At 32.6% G+C, this 23,896-nt stretch overlaps 3 protein-coding genes and 1 pseudogene across 3 annotated transcripts; 1 reads left to right on the top strand and 3 right to left on the bottom strand.

Moving 5' to 3' along the window:
* Nucleotides 1-4,788: 4,788 nt before the first annotated feature.
* Nucleotides 4,789-5,557, bottom strand: LOC147923005 (putative F-box/LRR-repeat protein At1g56400 pseudogene; annotated as a pseudogene).
* A 669-nt stretch (nt 5,558-6,226) lies between these two features.
* LOC104761499 (putative F-box/LRR-repeat protein At1g56400) lies at nt 6,227-9,099 on the bottom strand. The gene is made up of 4 exons (XM_087499263.1): nt 8,921-9,099; nt 7,382-8,343; nt 6,917-7,090; nt 6,227-6,807 (listed from the first exon to the last, which is right to left on the bottom strand). The coding sequence occupies exons 2-4, from the start codon at nt 8,324-8,326 to the stop codon at nt 6,490-6,492; spliced, it is 1,437 nt and encodes a 478-aa protein (XP_087355389.1). The 5' UTR covers nt 8,327-8,343; nt 8,921-9,099; the 3' UTR covers nt 6,227-6,489.
* A 681-nt stretch (nt 9,100-9,780) lies between these two features.
* Nucleotides 9,781-12,874, top strand: LOC104761498 (tryptophan synthase beta chain 1, chloroplastic). The gene is made up of 5 exons (XM_010484586.3): nt 9,781-10,934; nt 11,154-11,510; nt 11,598-12,040; nt 12,315-12,409; nt 12,498-12,874. The coding sequence occupies exons 1-5, from the start codon at nt 10,578-10,580 to the stop codon at nt 12,671-12,673; spliced, it is 1,428 nt and encodes a 475-aa protein (XP_010482888.1). The 5' UTR covers nt 9,781-10,577; the 3' UTR covers nt 12,674-12,874.
* A 672-nt stretch (nt 12,875-13,546) lies between these two features.
* Nucleotides 13,547-16,529, bottom strand: LOC104761497 (glucose-6-phosphate/phosphate translocator 1, chloroplastic). The gene is made up of 5 exons (XM_010484585.3): nt 15,676-16,529; nt 14,989-15,214; nt 14,607-14,829; nt 14,127-14,340; nt 13,547-13,870 (listed from the first exon to the last, which is right to left on the bottom strand). The coding sequence occupies exons 1-5, from the start codon at nt 16,183-16,185 to the stop codon at nt 13,859-13,861; spliced, it is 1,185 nt and encodes a 394-aa protein (XP_010482887.1). The 5' UTR covers nt 16,186-16,529; the 3' UTR covers nt 13,547-13,858.
* Between the last annotated feature and the right edge of the window lie 7,367 nt (nt 16,530-23,896).

Below are 23,896 nucleotides of genomic sequence, written 5' to 3'. Positions count from 1 at the left end.
TAATAAGTACAGTCTTCAATCGCCAATTCGCCATGCATGTGTTTGGTTTGTGGGTCTAGTACTCCATTGCATTGGATTCTCTTCATGCTATTTACTTCCTTACATATTTCTAATATCCTATATTTACTTCATGGTTATATTCTGCTAATCGGTACAAAATAATGAAAACAAAATCGGATTATACGTTAAAAAAAAAGTTTAATACAAAAAAATTAACATTTACTGTATTAACATTCTAATTTGTTTGCATTTAAATAATGTGTTCAATTATCTTGACTTTGACAACTCTTGCGTCGTCTAAGTCGGATAAGGATATATAGACCAAATCCGTGATTGATTGTTATTTTTATTGCTTATTTTGATGATTCATTTGTTGAAGAACTTCGAAGGGTTTGGATACTAAATCTTTAGAGAAATTCCTTTAAATATGGCTAAAAAAGTTTTTTTTTTTAAATACCAAAAAAGTTATTTCTAAAACTACTATAAACACAAAAAAAAATAATTTTTAGGGATGTAAATTTTTTTTTTTAGGTTAGAATTGACACATTTAATTTCAGGGTATAACTTTTAGGGATATGGTTTAGTATTTATAATTGAGGAATTAGCTTTTAGTATTAAAAATTTATTTCAATTATGTGTTATTTTTAGAAAATATTACATTTTAGTAGTTTTTTTAGAAAAAAAACTAAATTATGATATTTTTTAAATAAAAACATATTTTAGTGGTATTTATGACAATTGCCCAAATATTTAATATACAGCCCTGCTAAAATCTTTTTCCCATCAACTATAGACACCTTGCACGAGAATCAAAAACCCAAAACCACAATTCGTTTCTTTGGTGTTTACTGTAGTTGGACTTAAGATAATGGATACTAAATAAAAATATAATTTTAAAACGAACTAAGCCAAAAAAAAAAAAAAAACATACACACATAGTCTGCATTAAACAAACAATTTTTTCAGTTAAAGTTTCAGCAACCCTTTTCAGTGTTTCCTAACCAAATAACCAATTGATACGCAATTTAAACACCTCACTCGAAAATCACAAGAATGTTTTTTGTTTGATAAAGAAATTTGACCAGAGAGTTTTAAAACATTCCTAAGCCGACTCAAAAATTCCAATTTTTCAAACGTTGTTTTGTATAATAAACAATTTGTAAGCGGCTGGAAGCTTTCTTGATTTGCTGAACCGTATAATTAAGCTCCAAATCCGTGATTGATTGTTATTTGTGCTTATTTGATAGTTCGTTGAATAACTTCGAAAGGGTTTGGATATACGAGAACCAAAAAAACAGTTTGTTTCTTTTTGTTTTTTATGCTGCAGTTGGATTTAAGATGATGGACTAAATAAAAATACAATTTCAAAACGAACTAAGCCAAAAAAAAGAAGAAAAAAAAAACACATTTGATAGCCAATTTAAACACTTCATAAAAAAACTCGAAAATCACAAAAAAAAGAGGATTATAAAGTTTGACCCAAAGAGTTTTAAAAACATTCCAAAACCGACTCACAAATAGGGTTTAATTTCAAACGTTGTTTTGTATACATATAGTTACAATCTGTAAGCGGCTGGAAGCTTTCTTGATTTGCTGAACCATATAAGCTCTCCAATAAGTGCATTTGTTCCTTTGAGCTTCGTCCACATACAGATTAAGCCGTTCCATAACACGACCATACCGAATCAAATATTGCAGTACACGCAACTCGAACCATGCAACCAGCCACCACCAAAACCCTTCACCTCAACGACTTTAAGTGTCCTTTCCAAACACTATAAACTGATTTGATATAGCCAATATTTACTTGGTAAATCTCAACCGGAAACACAAGCGTCGGCACATCAAAAATCAATCCACTAAGCTCAATCGTTCCTCTTTTGACATCTTGCTTTATTGTGTGTTCTAACAATACCAAGATCTATATATTGTAGTAACTTAATTAATTACCTTCATAATTGGTCTTGGAGGAACCATTCAAAACGTGAGAGATTCCAAATCCGGACAGTTATTAATCAAGTACCTAATCCCTACAAACTCATATGGATGCAGACTCAACTTCAACTTTTTAACACCAGATGTTGCAACTTCATCCTCCACATTTTGGACCATCTTTCTCCCAAAAAAAAAAAACAAAAAAAAAACGTAATTAAAGGTCTGATCAGTGATCATGAGTGTGTAAGATGTTAGATATGTTGAGTGATTTTGTATATACCTAGAGGAAATATGAACAGACAGTTAAAGTCTTAGCATAAGAGAGATGTCGTCACAAGACGAGCAAGGATTTCTCCGGTTCCAATAGCATATGTCGTCTCCAAATCAAAATCTAAGTCTTCTTGCATCTGCTCGTTAACTCTGTAAGTAAAAAGTAAGGAACTATTCCAAAATACTTGAAGATTACTTCTTTTGGTATATCAAATTTACAAACCGGCTCAGCGAAATCGCAATCATTAAAGACTAATTCTCTTAACGAAACGGTTCTGGTTTTCACCCAAAACAATTTCTTCATCTCCAAGAGTCGCACAGTTTATAAATTTCAAACTCTCAAGAGAGACGGAAACTTGAAAAGCAAGGTAGTGACTACAGAGATCTGATATATATATAAAAAAATGAAAAATCGATTCAGTGACAATAAGAGAATAATGTTAAAGGTATATAAATCTATGTTTACCGAATCATACTCAGATAGTCAATTTTGAAAGATATTCACATAGAATAAAAATTAAATCATTATTCTATCAAAATTTATAAAAAATAATAAGAGAATCAGGGAGAAAAAGCTCATAGCTGCAACTGCAACCAACCAAATTGACTAAAAAGATAAATCTATGAAAAATTAGAAATCACAATTAATTACCTAAATTAATACTTGAAAGAGATGAGCAATACAATTAGATGGAAAACGTCACCAAACAAAAGTTAGATGAATGAATCAATAAATAAAAAAATTCAATTTTTATTAACAAAGATGAGTGAATTAATGTTGATTAATAAATTGAAAGAAAATAATACTCAGAATTTTCAAATTTGGAGGTATTAAACAATAGTCAAATAACAAAAACTCTTTTCAAGGTCCATAAAATGTATATATAAACAAAGAAGTGTGAAACAAAAATGTGCGAAAACTAACTAATGTGAACATTGAAAGCTGGGAGTACGACGAAGAAACACAATTGTTGAATCAAAATATTGCAACTTTTAAGATCATTAACAAATATAAACAGTTAGATGAGATAATAAAAATAATCTCATCAGTTATATTTAAATTGACCCCTAAAAGTGAGTTTGCTATAATATATAAAAATATAAATCTATGATTTTATATATTAACTTGTAAGTATAAAAAATACTCAGAAAACAATAAATTCGAAAATTGTTTTTGTATTCCATAAAAGTTTATATATAATAAACAAAGAGGTGTAAAATATAAAGGTGTAAAACATAGAAGGGTAAAAAATGTGAAAAACTAATAGATGCGATTTTTGAAGATGGGGGTACGACAAAAAGATGCAAAAATATGAAAATAAAGACTGTAAAACAAAAAAGTGTGAAACAAAAAGATGCAAAAACTAAGAAGTACAAACATTGAAATCAAGGGGTACGACGAAGAAACACTGTAATTTTATATAAACAAAGAGGTGTAAAACAAAAAGGTGTGAAAACTAACAGGTGCCTACATAGAAAGTTGGGGGTGCGACAAAGAAACACAATTGTTGGATCGAGTTTTTGAAACTTTTGAGATCATTAACAAAAGGTGAGATCATTAATAATACTTAAATAATGAAAACTCTTTTCAAAATCCATAAAAATCTGTATATATATAAAAACAAAAAGGTGTGAAAACAAAGAAGTGTGAAACAAAGGTGTGAAACAAAAATGTGGAAAAACTAACAAGTGCAACCATTGAAAGCTAGTGGTACGACGAAGAAACACAATTGTTGGATCAAAAAATTGCAACTTTATATAAACAAAGAGGTATAAAACAAAAGAGTGTGAAAACTAACGGGTGCCAACATAGAAAGTTGGAGGTGCAACGAAGAAACACAATTGTTGGACCGAAACTTTGCAACTGTTGAGATCATTAACAAAGGGTGAGATCATTAATCATACTCAAAGAACAAAAACGTTTTTCAAAGTCAATAAAAATCTGCATATATATATAAAAAAAAAACAAAGAGTGTGAAAACAAAGAGGTGTAAAACAAAAATGTGTGAAAACTAACAAGTGCAACCATTGAAGGCTAGGAGTACGACGAATAAACACAATTGTTGTAACAAAACATTGCAACTTTATATAAATAAACAGGTGTAAAACAAAAGAGTGTGAAAACTAACGGGTGCCAACATGGAAAGCTGGGGGTGCAGCGAAGAAACACAATTGTTGGACCGAAACATTGCAACTTTTGAGATCATTAACAAATGGTTTAATATGTACAATTTTTAAAAGATGGGGGTACGACGAAAAAACATGATTATTGGAAAAAAAACTTGCAACTATTGGGATCATCAATAACTTTAAACCGTTAAATGAGATAATAAAAATAATCTCATCCGTTAGATTAAAATTGACCCCAAAAAAATGGGTTTACTATTATATATAGATACTTTATTTTATTTTACTTTCAAAAATCATAAAAAAAATTATTTCGAAAATCATATAATTTTTTAGTATATAAAAGCAAGATGTATAAAAAAACTTAATATTACATTATTACTCAATAATTCTTTATTATTATCTATGGTTCACGTAGATGACCCCTTTCCAAGAAGTTCAAATTATTCAGAAAATCAAACAAACAGAGAACAGCATCATTAAATGGGACAAATAAACAAACCACTACTACCGAGAAGTCTTGATCAAAGATAGCTCTGCAACTCTTTTAGGATCGTGTACAAGAACCTGCACATCCCCTGAAATACTCTGTAACATCTCGGCCCCATCATGTGCCTCCATCCTCTTACAGTCCGCCATATCACTACGCACGTAAAGCTCCACTCTTTCTAGTAATGGCCCATGCGCACGACCGGGACAACGCCCACTTCCCAACTGAATCAAAATCTTCAAAACATTTAGCTCTCCAAAGCAACCACTGAAGTTCCTCACGACCACGACCTTAAGTGTCTTAGGAAGATTCTTGTAGGTAAGTTTTTTTTTCCAATATGAACGTGGACCGACGCCACAATATGATTTAGCGTACTGCAATATATCAAAACGACAAATTATGACTTTTAGGGGAAATCATACATATATAACTAACTATTGTTCTCAAATTCCCACTAATATATAAATATATATATATATATATTTATAGTAATCTTACCGAGAAAAAGCTTCGACTGAGGATATCCAAAGTTAACGTTTCTAGGTTAGGGCAATTATCGAGGAGGAGCGTAATTCCTTTAAACTCCATCACATGCAACCTCGTTCTCAGCACCAAATGTTGTGTGTCCATAGGACGAAGTAAAGAAGACGGATCATCACATTCTTGGATAGCCTTCAAAAAGAAAAACACATGGATGCACTTACTCAGATAATAAACCCCTTCTTGGGTTCCCATTACTCGGATTAACAAGAGGCATGTCCGTATCCACTTTTCTAGATCCACCAGAATTTTAACTTTGGGCTCTGATATCATGTTAAATTTTGGGTTTATCTTGGGCTTCTAACTCAAAACCAACTGGCAATTAGTAGATTGATCCTAACACTTTATATATTAATGATAGTTTTATCAAACTTCAGATGTGGGACTTGGATTGTATTCCAACATTACTGCTATTAATTTGGTATATCAAATTTACAAATTGGCTCAGCGAAATCACAGTTTTTAAGGACTATTTCTCTTAACTAAACGGTTCTGGTTTTCACCCAAAAGCATTTCTTCATCTCCAAGACTCTCACAGTTTATAAGCCTAAAACTCTCAAGAGACGGAAACTTGGAAAACAAGGTAGTGACTTCAGAGTTCAGAGATCTGAAGCCAACCGATTGTGAAGCTTATTAGCCCAGAGTCGAGTTCTTGAATCTTGTCGAGTTGATTCCACAAGCGTATAGTTTTAGTGACTCAATGTTCGTTTGATTGTAAACGCAATCGGGTAAATCGATCAAGATTTGATGATTTCCGTCTAGGTCACTTCAAAGTATGAGCGAGTATGAGGTTTTGGATATAATTTATTTTATTTTATTTTCTTAAACCATTTATTTTAAAAAAAAATCTATAAAAACAAGATGTATATAAAATCTTAATATTACTCAATAATTCTTTATTATCTATGGTTCACATAAAATCAAAAGCTTTAACTGAGAAGTTCAAATTTTTGGGAAAATCAAACAAACAGAGAACAGCATCATTTTTTTTTTTTTTTTTTTTTTTTTTTTTTTTTTTTTTTTTTTTTTTTTTTTTTTTTTTTTTTTGAGAACAGCATCATTAAATGGGACAAATAAACAAACCACTACCACTGAGAAGTCTTGATCATAGATAGCTCTGCAACTCTTCAAGGATCGTGTACAAGAACCTGCACATCCCCTGAAATACTCTGTAACATCTCGGCCCCATCATGTGCCTCCATCCTCTTACAGTCCGCCATATCACTACGCACGTAAAGCTCCACTCTTTCTAGTAATGGCCCATGCGCACGACCGGGACAACGCCCACTTCCCAACTGAATCAAAATCTTCAAAACATTTAGCTCTCCAAAGCAACCACTGAAGTTCCTCACGACCACGACCTTAAGTGTCTTAGGAAGATTCTTGTAGGTAAGACTTTTTTTCCAATATGAACGTGGACCGACGCCACAATATGATTTAGCGTACTGCAATATATCAAAACGACAAATTATGACTTTTTAGGGAAAATCATACATATATAACTATTGTTCTCAAATTCCCACTAATATATATATATATTTATAGTAATCTTACCGAGAAAAAGCTTCGAGTGAAGATATCCAAAGTTAACGTTTCCAGGTTAGGGCAATTATTGAGGAGGAGCGTAATTCCTTTAAACTCCATGACATGCAACCTCGTTCTCAGCACCAAATGTTGTGTTTTCATAGGACGAAGTAAAGAAGACGGATCATCACATTCTTGGATAGCCTTCAAAAAGAAAAACACATGGATGCACTTACTCAGATAAAGATAACTGTCAACTAACCAGTCTTTATATCAATCAATTACAACGCATTAGCTTATAAGGTAAAGATACTACACATACTACTATATTAGCTACTAGGCTATTTAAAACTTTGATAGGGAGAATCGTTATATTTTGAAACTAACCTATACTATATATATCCCCTAGTAAAATATTTTGCTCAATTCTCATTCTCAAAGATATGTTAATAACGTGAAAATGTAATGTAAAGAAGTTAAGATTTAAATATATACCTGAAGGAGAAAAGGGCATACACTTAAGGTCCTCGCACCTCCAAGACTGTTAAGGAAGCCAGAAAGCATAGTTCCTTCTAATTTGGTTCTTTGATTGGGTACTTCGTAGTCGCCCTCTGCCTCAAAATCTAAATAAACTTCTTTGAACTTATTCATTTTCTTGACATCAAAAGCAAGCAGTTGGCCTGAGTACTTGAATATCTCTACATTAGGCAGATCAAAGGAACAAGCCATGTAAAGAGAGACTTCACAGTTCTCAAATTCAAATTCCTTGATATCTCCGGCTATGTTGTTGATATCAGCACCCCAACAATAACTAAAACTTAGACTCTTGAGCGTAGGAGAGGTTGATATCAAAGACTCGTCCCCTGTGAGTTCGATCCAACCTATAGAGAGCTTTCTAAGCGATCCAGAGTTTGTGAGCTTCGAGGGGTCAAACCCGCACGAATATATCTTCAGCGATTCGAGGGTTCTTGAATTGTAAACGCTTGCTGGTAAATGCACATAAACCTCGTAAAACCTCGACGCATCTTTAGTGACTGACCAATAAAAGTCTGTGAAATCAAGAACTAGGTTCTTGACTTTTCTTGCGACTGCGAATTCGATCAGGGACTCCATCTCTGCCGTAAATCCCCATGGAATAGAGAACTTAATCTCGAAGGTTTCCAGGCAGTAACCGTGATATCGAGAGACCCATTGACACATGTAGTTAACAAACGAAATCCTTTTAGATCTTCTGTCGGGGACAGAGCGGTCCACATACTCGGATTCCTTGAAAGAAATGTGTCTTGTCTCACGACAGAGATACCTCCACCTCTTAGAGAGTAAACTGGTCCTTAAACATTCCTTAAACGACAAACAAGAGATGATCATAATCAGAAGTACATCTGGTAGATTGGATAATGCGTCTAGTTCGATACTTGAAGCCATTCTCTTAGAAGTCATCTCTTCCGATCGAAATCCTAATATGCATAAAACAAAAATCGTTAGTGAATTGATGTTATCTCCTTTGCATTTACAGTTTTAAGCTTTCAATAAATATGTCCGAATCTATTGCACTAGCCATCAAAAAAAAAAAGACATCTTTATATATAACTTTTAAAAAGGGACAACAAAACCAAATTACAATAAGAATACAGAGGTTTCAACTCTCTACAGTCAACATATCCATACTGGTACACAATTATTTTACCTCTGTTTAAAAAACATAATAAAAAAACTATTGAAAACTTTAAACTATAACTACTCTCTCGACACAATTTTCTAAACAATTTGGCTATGAAATTCCTTGTAAACGATTTCTACAAAATATGCTACATATTGATGAACAAAAATGATGTTGTATGTATTCAAATCCATAATCGATATGACAATTTTATCATTCAAAATCAGTGGACGCAGACAGTGGAGCAAGAAAAACACTAAAGTAAAATCATTAAAATGTAAATGCAGCACATATATCTCATAATATTTAAGCAAAATAAAGATATTATAACAACAACGAATTTTAAAACTAAAATAAAAGAAGAACTGATGCACCTGAAAACTTTGTCTTCTCTCGGTTATGCCTGTTTAAGATCTCAAGATTTCTTCTTCTCTTTTAATCAATATGTGATTTTGTAATTCTGATGAGTCATATAGTGAATGTCGTAAATGTTTTAAAAGGGAAGAAATCTAGGTACATCATGAATATGCTACTGTAAAATATAAGGGTAGGTGATGGCTATTGGCTCACTTGGATATTTATATCAAATCATGTGTTAACATCTTATCTCATTTTTTGAATTACAGCAAACAAATTTTTTGTTAAGAAATAAATCTTATTTAATTTGGTTAAAATCTTAAATTAAAAGTCAAAAGTCTTAATTTGGTTAACTTATTTGCTTTTTTCTTTTTGGTAAAAAATCTTATTGGTATTACTAAAGATGCATTTTTATTGATTGTATACATCTTTTTGTGGTCAGAAAATGTGACCAACTTTTTATTTATAAAAAGAATTTATAAAAATACCTTACTCTGAAGAATAATTTAAAGAAATATATATTATGGGATTTTCTTCAACTTTGTTCAAGTGAACCAATGGCCATCACCTACCCTTATCTTTTACAGTAGCATATCATTAACCTAAATTGCTCTTCCTTTTAAAACATTTACCAACCCAAATAACAGTGAAGCTTTCTCGTTATTTTAATGGTTTTCGAGAAATAAAACATAAGGTTTTGAAAAAAAATATATATAATTTGAATAATCTTTTTTTTCTTTTTTTGTCTTCTTTTTTGAATAATATGTAAAATTTATTCGACAAAATAAACCTTTTTACATCAACTGCTACGGTAATGTGGCCTTTGAAGGACAAAACAATTGTTTAAAAAGAGGGTAGTGAGAGATCCTCCTATCTTGTAGCAAACCAAATCTCCATGCACTTCTCATAAATAATCACCTTGCTCTCTAATAGAGGTTAGTCTGTCCGAACATCCTTGTCTAGCCTCCTGGTTAGTTGGGATGCGATCAGTCCTTCTCCATGTCTTCTATTGTTTCGCTCCTTCCAGAGTGAATGTGCCAGCAACTGAAAAGAATATCGCAATAGCCAATAAGAATAAACGATCCTTTCCCAGTGATGTATCAATGAGGAGCTTGATGATGACGACCCACTCCACTGAAGAAACAGAGTTAAGAAGCTTGGAGGTTAGGCCAGACCAAACCTCCCTCGAGTATGGACAGCTGTAGAATAATTTTTAACAATCTATCATCTATGGCATATACTAACTGAAATAAAATAAGGGTACTAGGGGTAGGGGTAGAGCCAAGAATACGGGTAGGTGATGATGGCTCATTTGGATATGTTTATTCTTTCTTTCAAAAGCATGTGTTAAAAGTACTCATTTTCATTTTCGGAGTCGTACCAACTTTTTTTCGTTTTGGTAAAAGTCTTATTTGGCTAAAATCATATGTTTTGCTTCATAATAAGAGAAGACCACAAATAACCAAATTGATTTGCTCAACAATAGTACTTTAATATGATTTTTTTTTTTTTTTTGTGGTCAGAAATTTTGACCAATTGTTTTTGGAAAAAAAAAAAAAGAATCTATCAATGAAATCTATAAAAACACCCAAAACAAAACACTTTGAAAGGGTATCTCAAGGGAGAAGGAAGAAGAAGAATATATAAATTTGTTTGACTCAGAGAGATTCAGTAATGGCAGCCTCTGCTACTTTCAGAGCCTCCGTTTCTCCATCTCCTCCTTCGTCTTCTTCCTCTTCTTCCTCTTCTCAGCTCACCCATTTGAGATCATCACCCTTCAAAGCTTTCAACTTTACGCCTCTGCCATCGTCTCGCAGCTCCAAGTCATCATCTTTCTCCGTCTCCTGCACTATCGCCAAGGACCCGGCTGTTCTTATGGCTCCCGGATCTGACCCGGCTCTTTGGCAAAGACCCGATTCGTTCGGTCGGTTTGGCAAGTTTGGTGGCAAGTATGTACCTGAAACCCTTATGCACGCTCTCTCTGAGCTTGAATCAGCTTTCTATGCTCTCGCCACCGACGATGATTTCCAGGTATAGAGTCAAATTGATACACTTTTGCGTTTTGAATTTGCAGATTCATAAAAAGTTTGGATCTTGTTGATGGGAAATGTATATTCTAGGGCACCTGAATGAATTGTTCATAGATGAAATGGTCAGAGATTATACGGAACAGTGCGAGAATGATATAATTACGAATCTTGTTTCAATGGCTGATTCATGTGTGTTTTGTGTCAATGAATCTTTTGTTAGAGAGAGTTGGCAGGGATCTTGAAGGACTATGTTGGTAGAGAAAGCCCTCTGTATTTTGCGGAGAGGCTCACTGAGCATTACCGGCGTGAAAATGGGGAAGGGCCGCTTATATACTTGAAGAGAGAAGACCTGAACCATACTGGTGCTCATAAGATTAACAATGCTGTGGCTCAGGCTCTTCTTGCCAAGCGTTTGGGAAAGAAGAGGATTATTGCTGAGACAGGAGCTGGTCAACATGGTGTGGCTACAGCTACTGTGTGTGCCCGTTTTGGTCTGGAGTGTATTATCTATATGGGTGCTCAAGATATGGAGAGACAAGCACTCAATGTGTTCAGGATGCGACTTCTTGGTGCTGAGGTGATGCTAAAGAAATTATCTCATTGGTTAGCCATCTGTTTTTTTAAATGCGATAAACATTGTTTCTGAACCTTTCTTGTGTTACAGGTGAGAGGAGTTCACTCTGGAACAGCGACATTGAAGGATGCTACATCCGAAGCAATAAGAGATTGGGTGACCAATGTGGAGACTACCCATTACATATTGGGATCTGTGGCTGGTCCTCATCCTTACCCGATGATGGTAAGAGACTTCCATGCTGTGATTGGTAAAGAAACTAGGAGACAAGCGTTGGAGAAATGGGGAGGGAAGCCAGATGTCTTGGTGGCTTGTGTCGGTGGTGGTTCAAACGCTATGGGACTCTTCCATGAATTTGTAAACGACAAAGAGGTCCGGATGATCGGTGTGGAAGCAGCGGGATTCGGATTAGACAGTGGCAAACACGCTGCTACATTGACAAAGGGAGATGTTGGTGTCCTCCATGGAGCCATGAGTTACTTGCTGCAAGATGATGATGGACAAATCATTGAACCACACTCCATCAGTGCAGGGTAAGTGAGATTCTCTATTTAGATCCGCTAGCCATCATAAGTAGGGATGTGGTGATGAGCTAGCCTAGCTTGGTCCATACTGAGCCAGCTCTGATTTTGCCAAATATAAAGTCAACTGAATGAACTTGGCCTGGCCCAACTGCAAGTTGACCGATCCATGGCGGGCATATAAGGCCCATCGCAACTTTCTTATTTATATGGTTGAATGCAGATTATCTAATAGTCTACTTAGTTAGCCACGGTTGCATAAACATGGTTTGATTTTCTCTTACAGATTGGACTACCCTGGAGTCGGACCTGAGCACAGTTTTTTCAAAGACATGGGACGGGCTGAATACTATAGCATAACCGACGAAGAAGCGTTGGAAGGTATGTATCAATGCATAGTCTTTAGTTCTGTATTCAAAAATTGTTTTGTAACATGCCTTTTGCATTCTCTTTGATTTGCGGTTTGCAGCATTCAAGAGAGTGTCCCGGTTAGAGGGAATAATTCCAGCACTAGAGACCTCACACGCATTAGCTTACCTCGAGAAGCTATGCCCCACGTTAGCAGACGGAACGAGAGTGGTCTTGAACTTCAGCGGAAGAGGAGATAAAGATGTTCAGACAGTGGCTAAGTATCTTGAAGTTTGAAAAGAAACACTTTTGTTTGTGTTATTTTAGTTTTCAGACAATGAAATCCTTTTTGTACTTGTAATATGTTTGTACTTTGCTTCTCTCTGGTCAAGAACGTTTCCAACAAAAAAAATTGGAAATAGAAAATGATAAACGAATAGAACAGAATTTGAATAAATGTATGATTATCAATAAAAAACACATTTCATATTTTTGAAAGAGCTCGAGTGTTTTGTTCGTCAATTTGCTTTCTTATTTCTCGTAATCAAAACTAAAACCTACTTTTGGGCAGATACAACAGACATGAAAATACGAATCTCAATGGTTATGCATTGATACATACCTTCAAGAAGACCTGTATGATACTATGACCAATGCAGCTAATTTAATCGGTTAATAGCTACTACATTCCAATGTTACATTAGAAATAAAGAATGAAAGAGGTCCAATTGTTGGAAGACATATATATTCGCATATACTATAGCATCTGCTACTGTGTCATGTTCCCGTTGTGATCCTTTACGATTTAATGGTGACTTTGATGAATAAATAAAAATAAAATAAGCAAATTGCAAATTACGATAGAGAGAGAATATTTTTTTAGTATATTCTTCACCACAAACATCTCTCTGCCTCTTCTGAACTCCCAATAGACATCTCTCCGTCTCTTTTCCAAGTCTGAACCAAATCTAATGTCTCTGTTCCATTTCCAAGTATCAACATTACTTTTGTAATAAAATCCATTATTGATTACTATTGTCTGTTTGGGGTCCTTTAGTCAATAAAATACTCTTTAGTAAAATATAAATTGGACATCAACTCTTTCCAACATAACTAGTTCACGTAACAAGAACCTTGTGTATGCATAATGACAGCAAAACATGAATAATCTGGAGATAATATATTCTCTATTTCTTTTTGAATGATATTTTCTCTCTTAGTTGAAAAGAGAGTTTCAGGGTGTCGTCTTATTCTCAAGGGGACAATATCTATATCCCACTTTAGTTACAAAAGAGGCAATCTTCTCACTTCCCCCAAATTCAAAAAAGAAAAAACTCAAATTAAATAACCGCCTAACACACTCTAAAAGCATTCTCGTGTCTTTTGTCATTATTGAGGATATCTACATTAAGCTCTTTCCCTCGGTTTAAACCGACTTCACTAGCTCAACACCACACCCGTACACCCCTTATGTCTTCCAAATCAGAGCTTTGCCTGCACGAAACGCCAAAACCAGGATAAACAAACGCGAATCTTGATTCTTGAATTATATATCAAGCCAATAAACTAAGACGGTTTCTTGATAATGTCTAAGGAAGTTATATAGTTAAGAGTCTAATCATATGGCAAAGGTTCATCATGTGGGTGTGAAGTGAAAGCCTAGAGACGCTTATTTATCATAGTTTCATATGGATAATAGGGGTATTCTGGTCAACTGAAGGTTTGTGTTTTGGATCTTGGATGTTTTTACCTGGGAATACAAGAAGGTTCCAAGGATAGCAATGGCAGCTCCAAGGGCGTTAACTGGCTGGACTGGAGTGCGGAAGATAATGATGGAGGAGACAATGACGGAGATACGTTTCATCGTGTTACCAACACTGAATGTCAAGGGAGAGATTTGGTCTAAAGACATGTAAGAGACTTGGTTGTAAAGGTGATAGAACACACTCTGCGCGAGTACCCACCTGCAAATTTGATGAAAGAAAAAGTGGAATCGGATAAGCGAATGGATCACATATATATACGCCTAACCACTAAAAAAGACTCCAGGATTCTTAATCATTTGGATGATAACAAAATGAATTTCAAAGTTAAAGACAAGAACTTGACAAGTGGGTCTTTCACAACGGATTCTAGGTACAGGACAAGAATGCATTAAACACGTAAAAAAAATTTATCTTTAGAGTTTAAAAGAGTTGTCTTCTCGTAAGAGATTTTAGAGGGAACTTACCAGACAAACTGTGGTCCGACAGCAGCGAGCGCATTGTGCCAACCATCGACCCACATCTGAGGTCCTTCAACCGCAATCGCAAAGGGAGTGAGTATCAGTAGAGACAACATTGAGAGACAAGCGTAGTAGTTCATTCCGCTCACAGACTTTCCCTTCATTCCCTTCTTGGAGAAGATGTTACGGAAGACGAAAGCCAAGTTCGATATCATAGCTCCCATAAAACCTGAAAAGCAGAAGCCGCAGATTTAAAGCCAAAATCAAACAAGCAAAGCCATTTCAAGAATCAGTCCCAATTACACATCAATATGTAGAAGATAAAACGAAAAAAAGATGAAGAAAAAACATTTGATATATAACCAACGTATCAAGAGATATATGTTACCAATCATGTTGAAGTTAAGCTCAGTAAGGGCCGAGAGAGCACAACCACCAATGATAGGAATGAGAGACAGGTACACCGAAGTTGGGAAGGTTTCACCTAAAATGAACCTAGAGACAAGCACACTAAACGCAGGTTCACCACTCTTGATGATGTGAGTGAACGAAACCGCAACCTTTGACATACTCACCGTCGCAGCCACATGACCAATTGTATGCGCCACAGCAACCTTTACGCAAATCCAACAAAAACAAACTTTTTAGTACAACAAAATATCAAAAAATTCAATACTCACCGTCGAAGCTAAATTATGACTCTTGATTATTTCATAATTTAGCTATGAAAATTCAGAAATTATAACAACAAAATTCAGTAGCCTATCAACCCAAACACAGCCAAAAAAAACATCACTTTCTCTTCTCTCTCTCCCTCAGTAGTTTTTTTTATCTCAGGAAGCAAACAAAACTAAGCATATCACTCAGGTAACAACAAAACAACAACAAATATTCCTGCAAGATCTGCATCAATTTGACCTTAAACCTCACATACCCATCATCGTAAACATCGAAATCAAACCAAAAGTTTCAACCTTTTTTTTTTCCTTTTCACAAAAGCAAAAACTCACCAAACCCACCAAACCCACCAAACCTCATATAATTCCCCCCCCCCCCCCCCTACCAACCCACTTACCGGGAAAAGAGTTTTCCAGAAATCGAAATCAGTCTTGGGAGTCTCAACGATCCCAACAGCCCAAGAGATTAGCATCATCAACGAACCAGCGGCAAGAGAGAGCGTCGAGGTGAGCCACGGGTAAGGGTAAGCGTTCAAGACCTTCTTGTTGTAGATATTGAACACAACGTTCAAAGCCCACCAAGTAGCAAAGTAAATCCCGATCTTCAAACGCTTAGCCGCTTCCGATTTCGTTTCCAACGCCGCCTCCGCCGTAGCATCATCACCACCGATCGGAGGCGTTGGCTCTGATCGGTCAGCTTCGTAAGCTTCACAGGGTCTCACTAACGGAGACTTGGCTCTCAGAGAAGAGAGATGAAGCGGCTTCGTGACGGATAAAACGGTGCGTTTTGGAAGCTCCGTCGTCGATGGAAAGGAGAGAGAAAGTGGAGATCTTTGGTGAAGTGAAGAAGGGTTTCGTCGGAAAAGCCCGATCTTTGTTGAGAAAGTTTGCTTCGCCGATAAAACCATCGCCGGAGAGGTTTTTTCGTCGAATTAAAAAAAAAAAAAAAAAAGTTTAAACCTTTCGATCACAGAGAGAGAGAGAGAAGAATGGATCAAGAGTTTTTGACCTAGAATCTTAAAAAAAAACGAAGAACAATTCAAATAAAGACGAAACAGAGATCTTAGAAAGTAAAATTAGATGGTCTTTGTTTGTTGTTCGCTATGTTTTTTTTTTTTACTTTATAGAGACTGAGAGAAAGTGAATTATATACTTCTAACAACTTATATTAGAAGTATATATATGCGATATTGATTTTTTTTTCTTAAATAAATGGTTATTCTTGACCAAAATAATAAAAAAGGGGAATTGTCACGTACTATTAAATAGGTTTTTCGAATTTATGGATACAGTTTCGGTTTTGGTATATTTGGCTTTTCATGTTTTATGAAAAAATGTTACCTTATTTGAAAAATATATGTATACTTAAAAATCAAATTTTGGAGATTTTGTTTCTCAAAATAACGTTGTGTTAAAAATCGTATGCGTGTTATGAACAGATTACATGAATTTTTATGCGTTATAATTATATGATTTGCATTGATGACATACTTTAGGAATCATTTTGATTACCCTAGAAAAAAATCGCACAGAATTAGAGACGCCTGGAAATGGAATGATGTATGTATTATTTTTTAAGATGATATTTTTTTGTTGTTTGTAAAGTAATAATGCCTACAGCTTACATCATATTTTTTTGGCTACAAAAAATATCTAGTCATGAAATAAGATGCTTCGTAATATATACAATTTTATACATAATTTTTTTTTTTTTTTTTTAAGTCAATGGTGGTTGGAAGTATCAACTCAAAAGTTTGCATCTCAAGTTACTTTGCTTTGAAAAAGTATCTCATAAACTAAAACCAATTAAAGAAGAGTCAGTCTTGCCTTCAGGCTTCAGCCCCATGCATTTCAAATGAATAATAATGGTAAGATCAGTTGGTTCAACCAAACTTCATTGAACTGAAACTTTAAAACCATCTTTTCAAGAAGTATATATAAAATTTAAAAAGGTTATGAAGTTTGAACTGAAGCTAAATCTCAAATTATGTAAAAGAATTAAACGAGTTTAAAAATTTTGAAAACTTTGAAACCATCGGATTTGGTCGCCCTAGTTTCAAGTGTCAACCATCTAAAAAAGTTATATGTACATCTAGACTAGGAGTAGGTGTGTTTAGTATATGCTAGAAACTGAACTTTACTAAATTGTAGATACGCGTTATAATAACTTGCCCAGTCGAAGCCCATCAGCCCTAACAATTTGTTGTGTTTTAATCATTTCAGAATCCAATATGATTATCAGTAAACATGCAACAAATCGCAAGAGAAAGTTCAATAATCAATATACATGATACTATATAGCACTCGCAAAACTCATTATCTGCAAACGTATTTTGCATCATCACTTAGAATATAAAAACCTTTGCAGCTAATTAATTGACATAACTTCAACTAATCTAATTTATTCAATAGCTCACAAACTTGCACTTTCACCCAGTTTTGGATCGAAATAAGATGTGGTAGTTTTATCATTTCGAACATCTTGTTAAAAAGATTTTTCTCGTTATTCAAAATGTTGATTTCATTTTTAAAAGTTACTAACAGTTAGTAAGTCTACTTCCTATATTTACCAGTCTAACTCTTGTTTTGTAAGACGTGTTCTGTTTTAACCGCAGTTATGACTTATGAGCTTCCGCTCAGTTCCACAGGTTGGATCAACCAGTGCATATATATGGGGAGATCTGGTGTCTTGTCGGAAGACAATGCTTCACTTCAGCAGTGAATTTGGGCTCCTAGCTTATGTAGGCAAACGTGAACTTCAAAGAAACATTATACTTGCTGGCAAAAAAAAAAAAAACATTATACTGCATAATACTTTCCATGTATATGATTTCATTGATTAATAATTTTAATAAATTCACCATCTTTTTTGTTACTACCAAGAAAAAATTATCAGAAAAACATTATAATAGTTAAATATTTATTTTAATAATTTGTCTAACATTAAACAAAGATAGACAAGTATTACGAAACAGAAATATAAAAGATTTTTCTCTTTGGGTACCGGCTTAACTATCTAAGTCCTAATCATTGGCCTTAACCGCTCTCATAATCATGTTTAGCTTAATAACTTCGGAATCTTTGGGCTCACATGCGAATGTCATAGCATTTTCATTTCAATTCAGTACTTTTCAGTTTTCCCGTAGCGGCACGGCACATTGTTGCTATACGTGTCGATTTGCAATTTCACTTAGTTTTTCCTTATTTGGCCTAACTCATATAAGAGATTTAAACTGAAAATAATAAAGAAACAAATATGAAATTCTTTGACAAAAAAAAAACAAATATGAAATATAGAATGGAAAAAAACAAATATGAGATTTACTCTATGACTTAACATGAAGAAATAAACCATATGATATGGAAACACTAACAGTGAAAGCTATTTTATTTCACGAGACTGAGACTCTTGAGAGCTATGTTTATCTCTAACCATATATGATATGATACTTGACGTAACAAAACTTGCTTTAATTGTAAATATACAAGAGCATTGACCTATTTGGTTATGTTTTAAAGTAAGTAATATTCATAATCATATAGTACAAAAATATTCCTTTGATCGCAATTTATTTAATTTTGTAGCTTTAATTGGAACCCACTAATCCATTCAGTGCCACGTAGACTTTATTATGTCAAAGTCTCACAGCTAGTATATATGCTTCTATTACTTACGTTTTTATTTTCTTCATCTTAACAATTCCTTTTGTTTTGTTTTTTTTTGGTTTTCTTAACAAATCATTAACAATTATACAGAGCCTAGAATAATCATGAGAAAAAAAAAACCAAGTTTTGGTTAATACAGGTATTCCATCCATGCCGTTCTATTTTCTAGAATAAAGTGTGAGAGGATTACAACCGAACATGTCGAAGGTTTTTAGATTGGCTGCGGCTTGACCGCTTGAGTGTCAATCCCAGTTATTAACATGGTGCGTTTGTATCCAACAAACTTGTATTCCTTCAAGCTAAGTTAACCGGGGTTTAGTCTAGACTTTTATCAAAAACAAAAGCAAAAAAAAAAAAGCATTGGCCGTTCTCACGTTAATAATCGTGTAAAACAAAGAATATAGTATATAGCCTGACGAAATAGCAATTAAAAAATAAGAACAGAAAGGAGACATAATTAGTATAATTTAATCCCTAAGTTCGGCATCTCAATAATACAATAGTTGAATATTTATATGAAATAAAATCTTGGCAAAGATCTTCTATTGACGTATGTCAAAGAGTTTTACTAAGTCAATGATAAATTACTAAATTAGAGGTTGACAGATCTATATTTTCTTAGACATTTAGCAAAGAAATCTTGAAATTCATACATATTTACAAGTATGTTATTAGTATTAATTATTAATTTTTTTTTTATTGAAATAATTATTATTAAGTTTTGATTTTGGAAAACAAGATTTCTCATCCTGATAAAATTTCCAAAATAATAGGAATCACTCCTTTTAAGATTAATTATTAATTTATAATTAATTTTATTAATACTAAATTTCCAATTTACAAAACAATATGAATTAATTCTATAAACACACAGTATTTAATTGTATGTTATAGTTCCTATAATATAAAACAATAAACCTCAAACAAAATGCTTTCTACACTAACTAATATATATCTGTATTTGTAAGGTTGTACATTTAAAAAAATACAAATTAAATATCAGTTATTAATATAGTTAATCTACAAAACAAATAACATTTTATTTTTATTTAAAAATAGTCCCGCGTGTGAATATCTAGTTCTAAAAACATTTTAGTTTGGTTTATTATATTAATAACCCATTTTTTATGTTAATGTTTTTCAATTTGTGGACATCTATATTATTATTTTGACAGCATTTTTTAGAAGAAGGCTTGAAGTTGGTCAATTTTACATCACATATCATTGTAAATAAAACATTTAATACAAAAAAAAATTTAATTAAGAAAACAAGTATGAAAATATATATTTCCCTAAGTATCTGAACAACATCAATTTCTATTTTCTTTTTTAAAAACAAGTTTTAAAATGTTTTGATGAAAAAAGAAACTATAGTATCTTACCTTATTCAATTTTGATTTTCCATGGTTTGGCATTATACATGTTTTCATTATACATAAATTGTTTAATGTTTTCTATGTTAAAATGGATAGAGCAATTGATATCAAAATGGGTAGAAAAAATATAAAAATAAACTAATAATGTATGATTTTATTATACTATATATATATGTATATTTTGTTCTAACCTCCACAAAATGATATATGTTTTTTGACTAAAAAACATGTGTCATTTATAGAGTTATAATGTCAAATACAAATATATATATATATATATATATATATATATATATATATATCCTGTTGCACAATTTAAATAGTGAATACATCAAATTTAGTCATATGAGTAATAGCAATAATATTATCTGTGTAAATATCAATAATAATACTAAAAAAGCAACAATAAATTTATGGAAAATTTTATTTATCCACGGGTCCAAACCTAGACTAAAAATAATCATAAGTATGTGATGGGAATTAGGTTAATATTAATACACTTATATATTTTTGCGGGTTGGTCTAAAAACACAAACAAATTTTTTTTAAAACTTAATTTTATATGAAAGAAGTTAAAAACCAACACTAACCCGCTTCATCATACTCATAGACAAAACTAACTAATTTCAAATTGGTGAATAAAATTTAAATAATTTTATACTAACTACAAAGTATTATACATATTAACAGATGTTTACTTTCACAACAACTAATTTTGATTGATTAAATTCCAAAATAAAAGAATTTTGATTAATTAAATTTCAAATGAAAATAATATTTTTTAAATAGATAAAGAAAATAAAATTACAAATATCTCAATATTATTGTAAAAAAGTTTAAAACATATATTTGATCCAACATAATGTTTTTTAGTAAGTTGTATAAAATATACAAAAATACATAATCCCGCGGTATACCGCGGGTTAAAATCTAGTTGTTCTCAATCTCCTTAGATAAAGTATACTCCCTCTGTGTCATAAAGATTGATGTTTAGAACTTTTTATATATTTAAAAAAACAATGATTACTGAGTTTAAATATATATTTTTCTTTGACTAAAGAGATATTATTTAATTTTAAACCAATAATAATTTAAAATTTTAAATATTTTCAATAATTACTTTTTGAAGTTTACAAAACATCAATCTTTATGGGACAAAAAAATATCCCAAAACATCAATCTTTACGAAAGAGAAGAAGTATCATTTTGTCATAAATAGCTTGCAAAAGTGTAATCGCCTCATGGGGATAAACGGGTATCCATCGATATGTCGTAGTGGAAAATCGAATTTTCTTATATAAGTGGATAGTCTTGAACGACAGTGTAATTTGATCCAAAAATATGTAAGAAAAACATATACTCCAGGAAAAACTAGACCTACATAATATTTAGTATTTACAACTATAAGCAACCATTAGTTAGATTTTTGAGAAATTAATCTGTTTAACCATAGGATTGTAACGCAACTAAGGGCCTGATTGGTTCAAACGCCGCGGTTGCGGTTGTGAGAAATTGCGGAAGCGGGCGATTGCGGTTTCAAGCATTATTAAGCGTTTTGAACTATTGGTTTAGTGGTTTAAAATTGGTGCGTTTGCGGGAGGTTTACGACTGGTTGACCAGCGGGTGCAATAGCGGTTAGAACATAATAAATGTGATATCTAATATATAAATGTTTAAAAACACCAAATTTTTTATTAAACTTGATTTATAATTAAAATTTATTAAAATACGTATTATTCAAAAAAAAATCAGATTGAAATACTTATTCCTTTATGCATTTAGCTTTTCACCAAAAATTTAATCAAGTAATTTGATAAATGACAAAACATATGCTTTAGATCGTAGTTGCATCGGTAAGAATGGTCAAGTGAGAGTTGAGAAGAGACACTGGTGATTTGTTTTAATATTTTTCACAAATAATCTTATTTTCTTAAATTTCTGATGAAATATTATATTTATTTAGATTTTTTTGAACTTATGTGTGATGTGCCATTAAATTTACATCAAGTTTTCCGGGTTATGGTTAATTGGAATATTATTTTCTTCTAATTGTTTATTTTATAATCTCTGCAATCGTATTCGTACTTCATTTTCTCCCATCCTTAATGAGTAAAATGGTTAGATAGAAAATATAACAAAAAAAAAATTCATTATCATTGATTTCTTTTAAGTTTTTTACAAAAAAAAAAAATTCTAACCGCAATCGCCCGCAACCGCAAACGCTTGCAGGAAACAGTTTTTGGAATTCAGTGGTTTGGAGCGGTTGGGAGCGATTAGGAGCGATTGGGAACGGTTTGTGTGATTGGTTCCAATCGCTAGCAACCGCTACCACCCGCAAACGCAGCGTTTGCGGGAGGTAGCGGGAGAACCAATCAACACCTAAAAATAAATAAACTAACCACAATCTTGAAAGACCAAAATTCTTACCACTTGATTACAGTACGTTCCACCCAAAATTTAGGCCATAAAAATGCTGTTTTCTATTTCAGTTTTTACATCCTTTCTTTATTAAAACGGAAGTACACGACTTCAAATCGGTAGACTTTATATTTTTAATAAATGGTTACAAATAGGTTATACATAGGTTATAAATTATTTCATATATTAATTGGTTACATCAAAATATTGGGTGCAACTATAATTGGGGATATTCCAAATCCATATATTAATTAGTTACACCTAAATATTGGGTACACAACCTTAATTGGGGATCTTCGAAATTAATAATTAATATATTAATAGTAACAAATAAAATCATGGATATTCCAAACTGTATTTCTGTAAGATTTAGTCATATATCTCGTTTTTTCAAAGATCTTTAAACATAATAATACAAATTTATATTTCACAGATTTTATTGATAGACCACATCGTTAACCAAATTATTAAAGGGATAGACCAGATCATATTCTGAAATTAAAAATAAAATCTTAATCAGAATTTTCGAAATTTTGTATAAAATAAATTTAACCAGTGTTATAGCACGGTTACTTATCCAGAATCATTAACAATATAAAATTTACAAAATAGATATCTTTTTTGAAGCCATTATATTTAGCATATGATTTTATTGCATAATGTTTTATCCAAAAAAACTTTTAAAAACAATCACATAAATTTCAACCCGTGCTCTAGCACGGGTCTTAATCTAGTTTGGTATTAATTAAACCGGCTTCATTCGTGTATGGATTTACAATTTATATGATAATAAATTAATAATATATCGTCTTTTATTTACCATAAACATATACCTTTTTTTTTTGGATTATAGTTCTTGTGTGAAGATTGTAAAATTCTATATATTTTTGAATCTTTTTTTTTGGGGTCAAATTTAATAGTTATCTTATGATCCTAAAGCTTAAGATATAGATATATAATCAATAAAAAGAAAACTAATAGCTCACATGCACACACAAAAAAAATAGGAAAGAACTCACAGAGACAATGAAGATTGCAAAAACAAAAGGCAAAACACAAAAAAACAACTAAGATGTCAATTAATGTCGGGTGAAAGTAGGACTTATGGTCATTTTGCACAAAATTTCTTTAAAGTTTAGGTTCGTAACTTCATACATTC

Source organism: Camelina sativa, chromosome 18 (genome assembly GCF_030686135.1).
Source record: "Camelina sativa cultivar CO46 ecotype springtype chromosome 18, ASM3068613v1".
Classification (NCBI taxonomy): Eukaryota; Viridiplantae; Streptophyta; class Magnoliopsida; order Brassicales; family Brassicaceae; genus Camelina; species Camelina sativa.
This window is presented reverse-complemented; position numbering and strand designations above follow the sequence as displayed.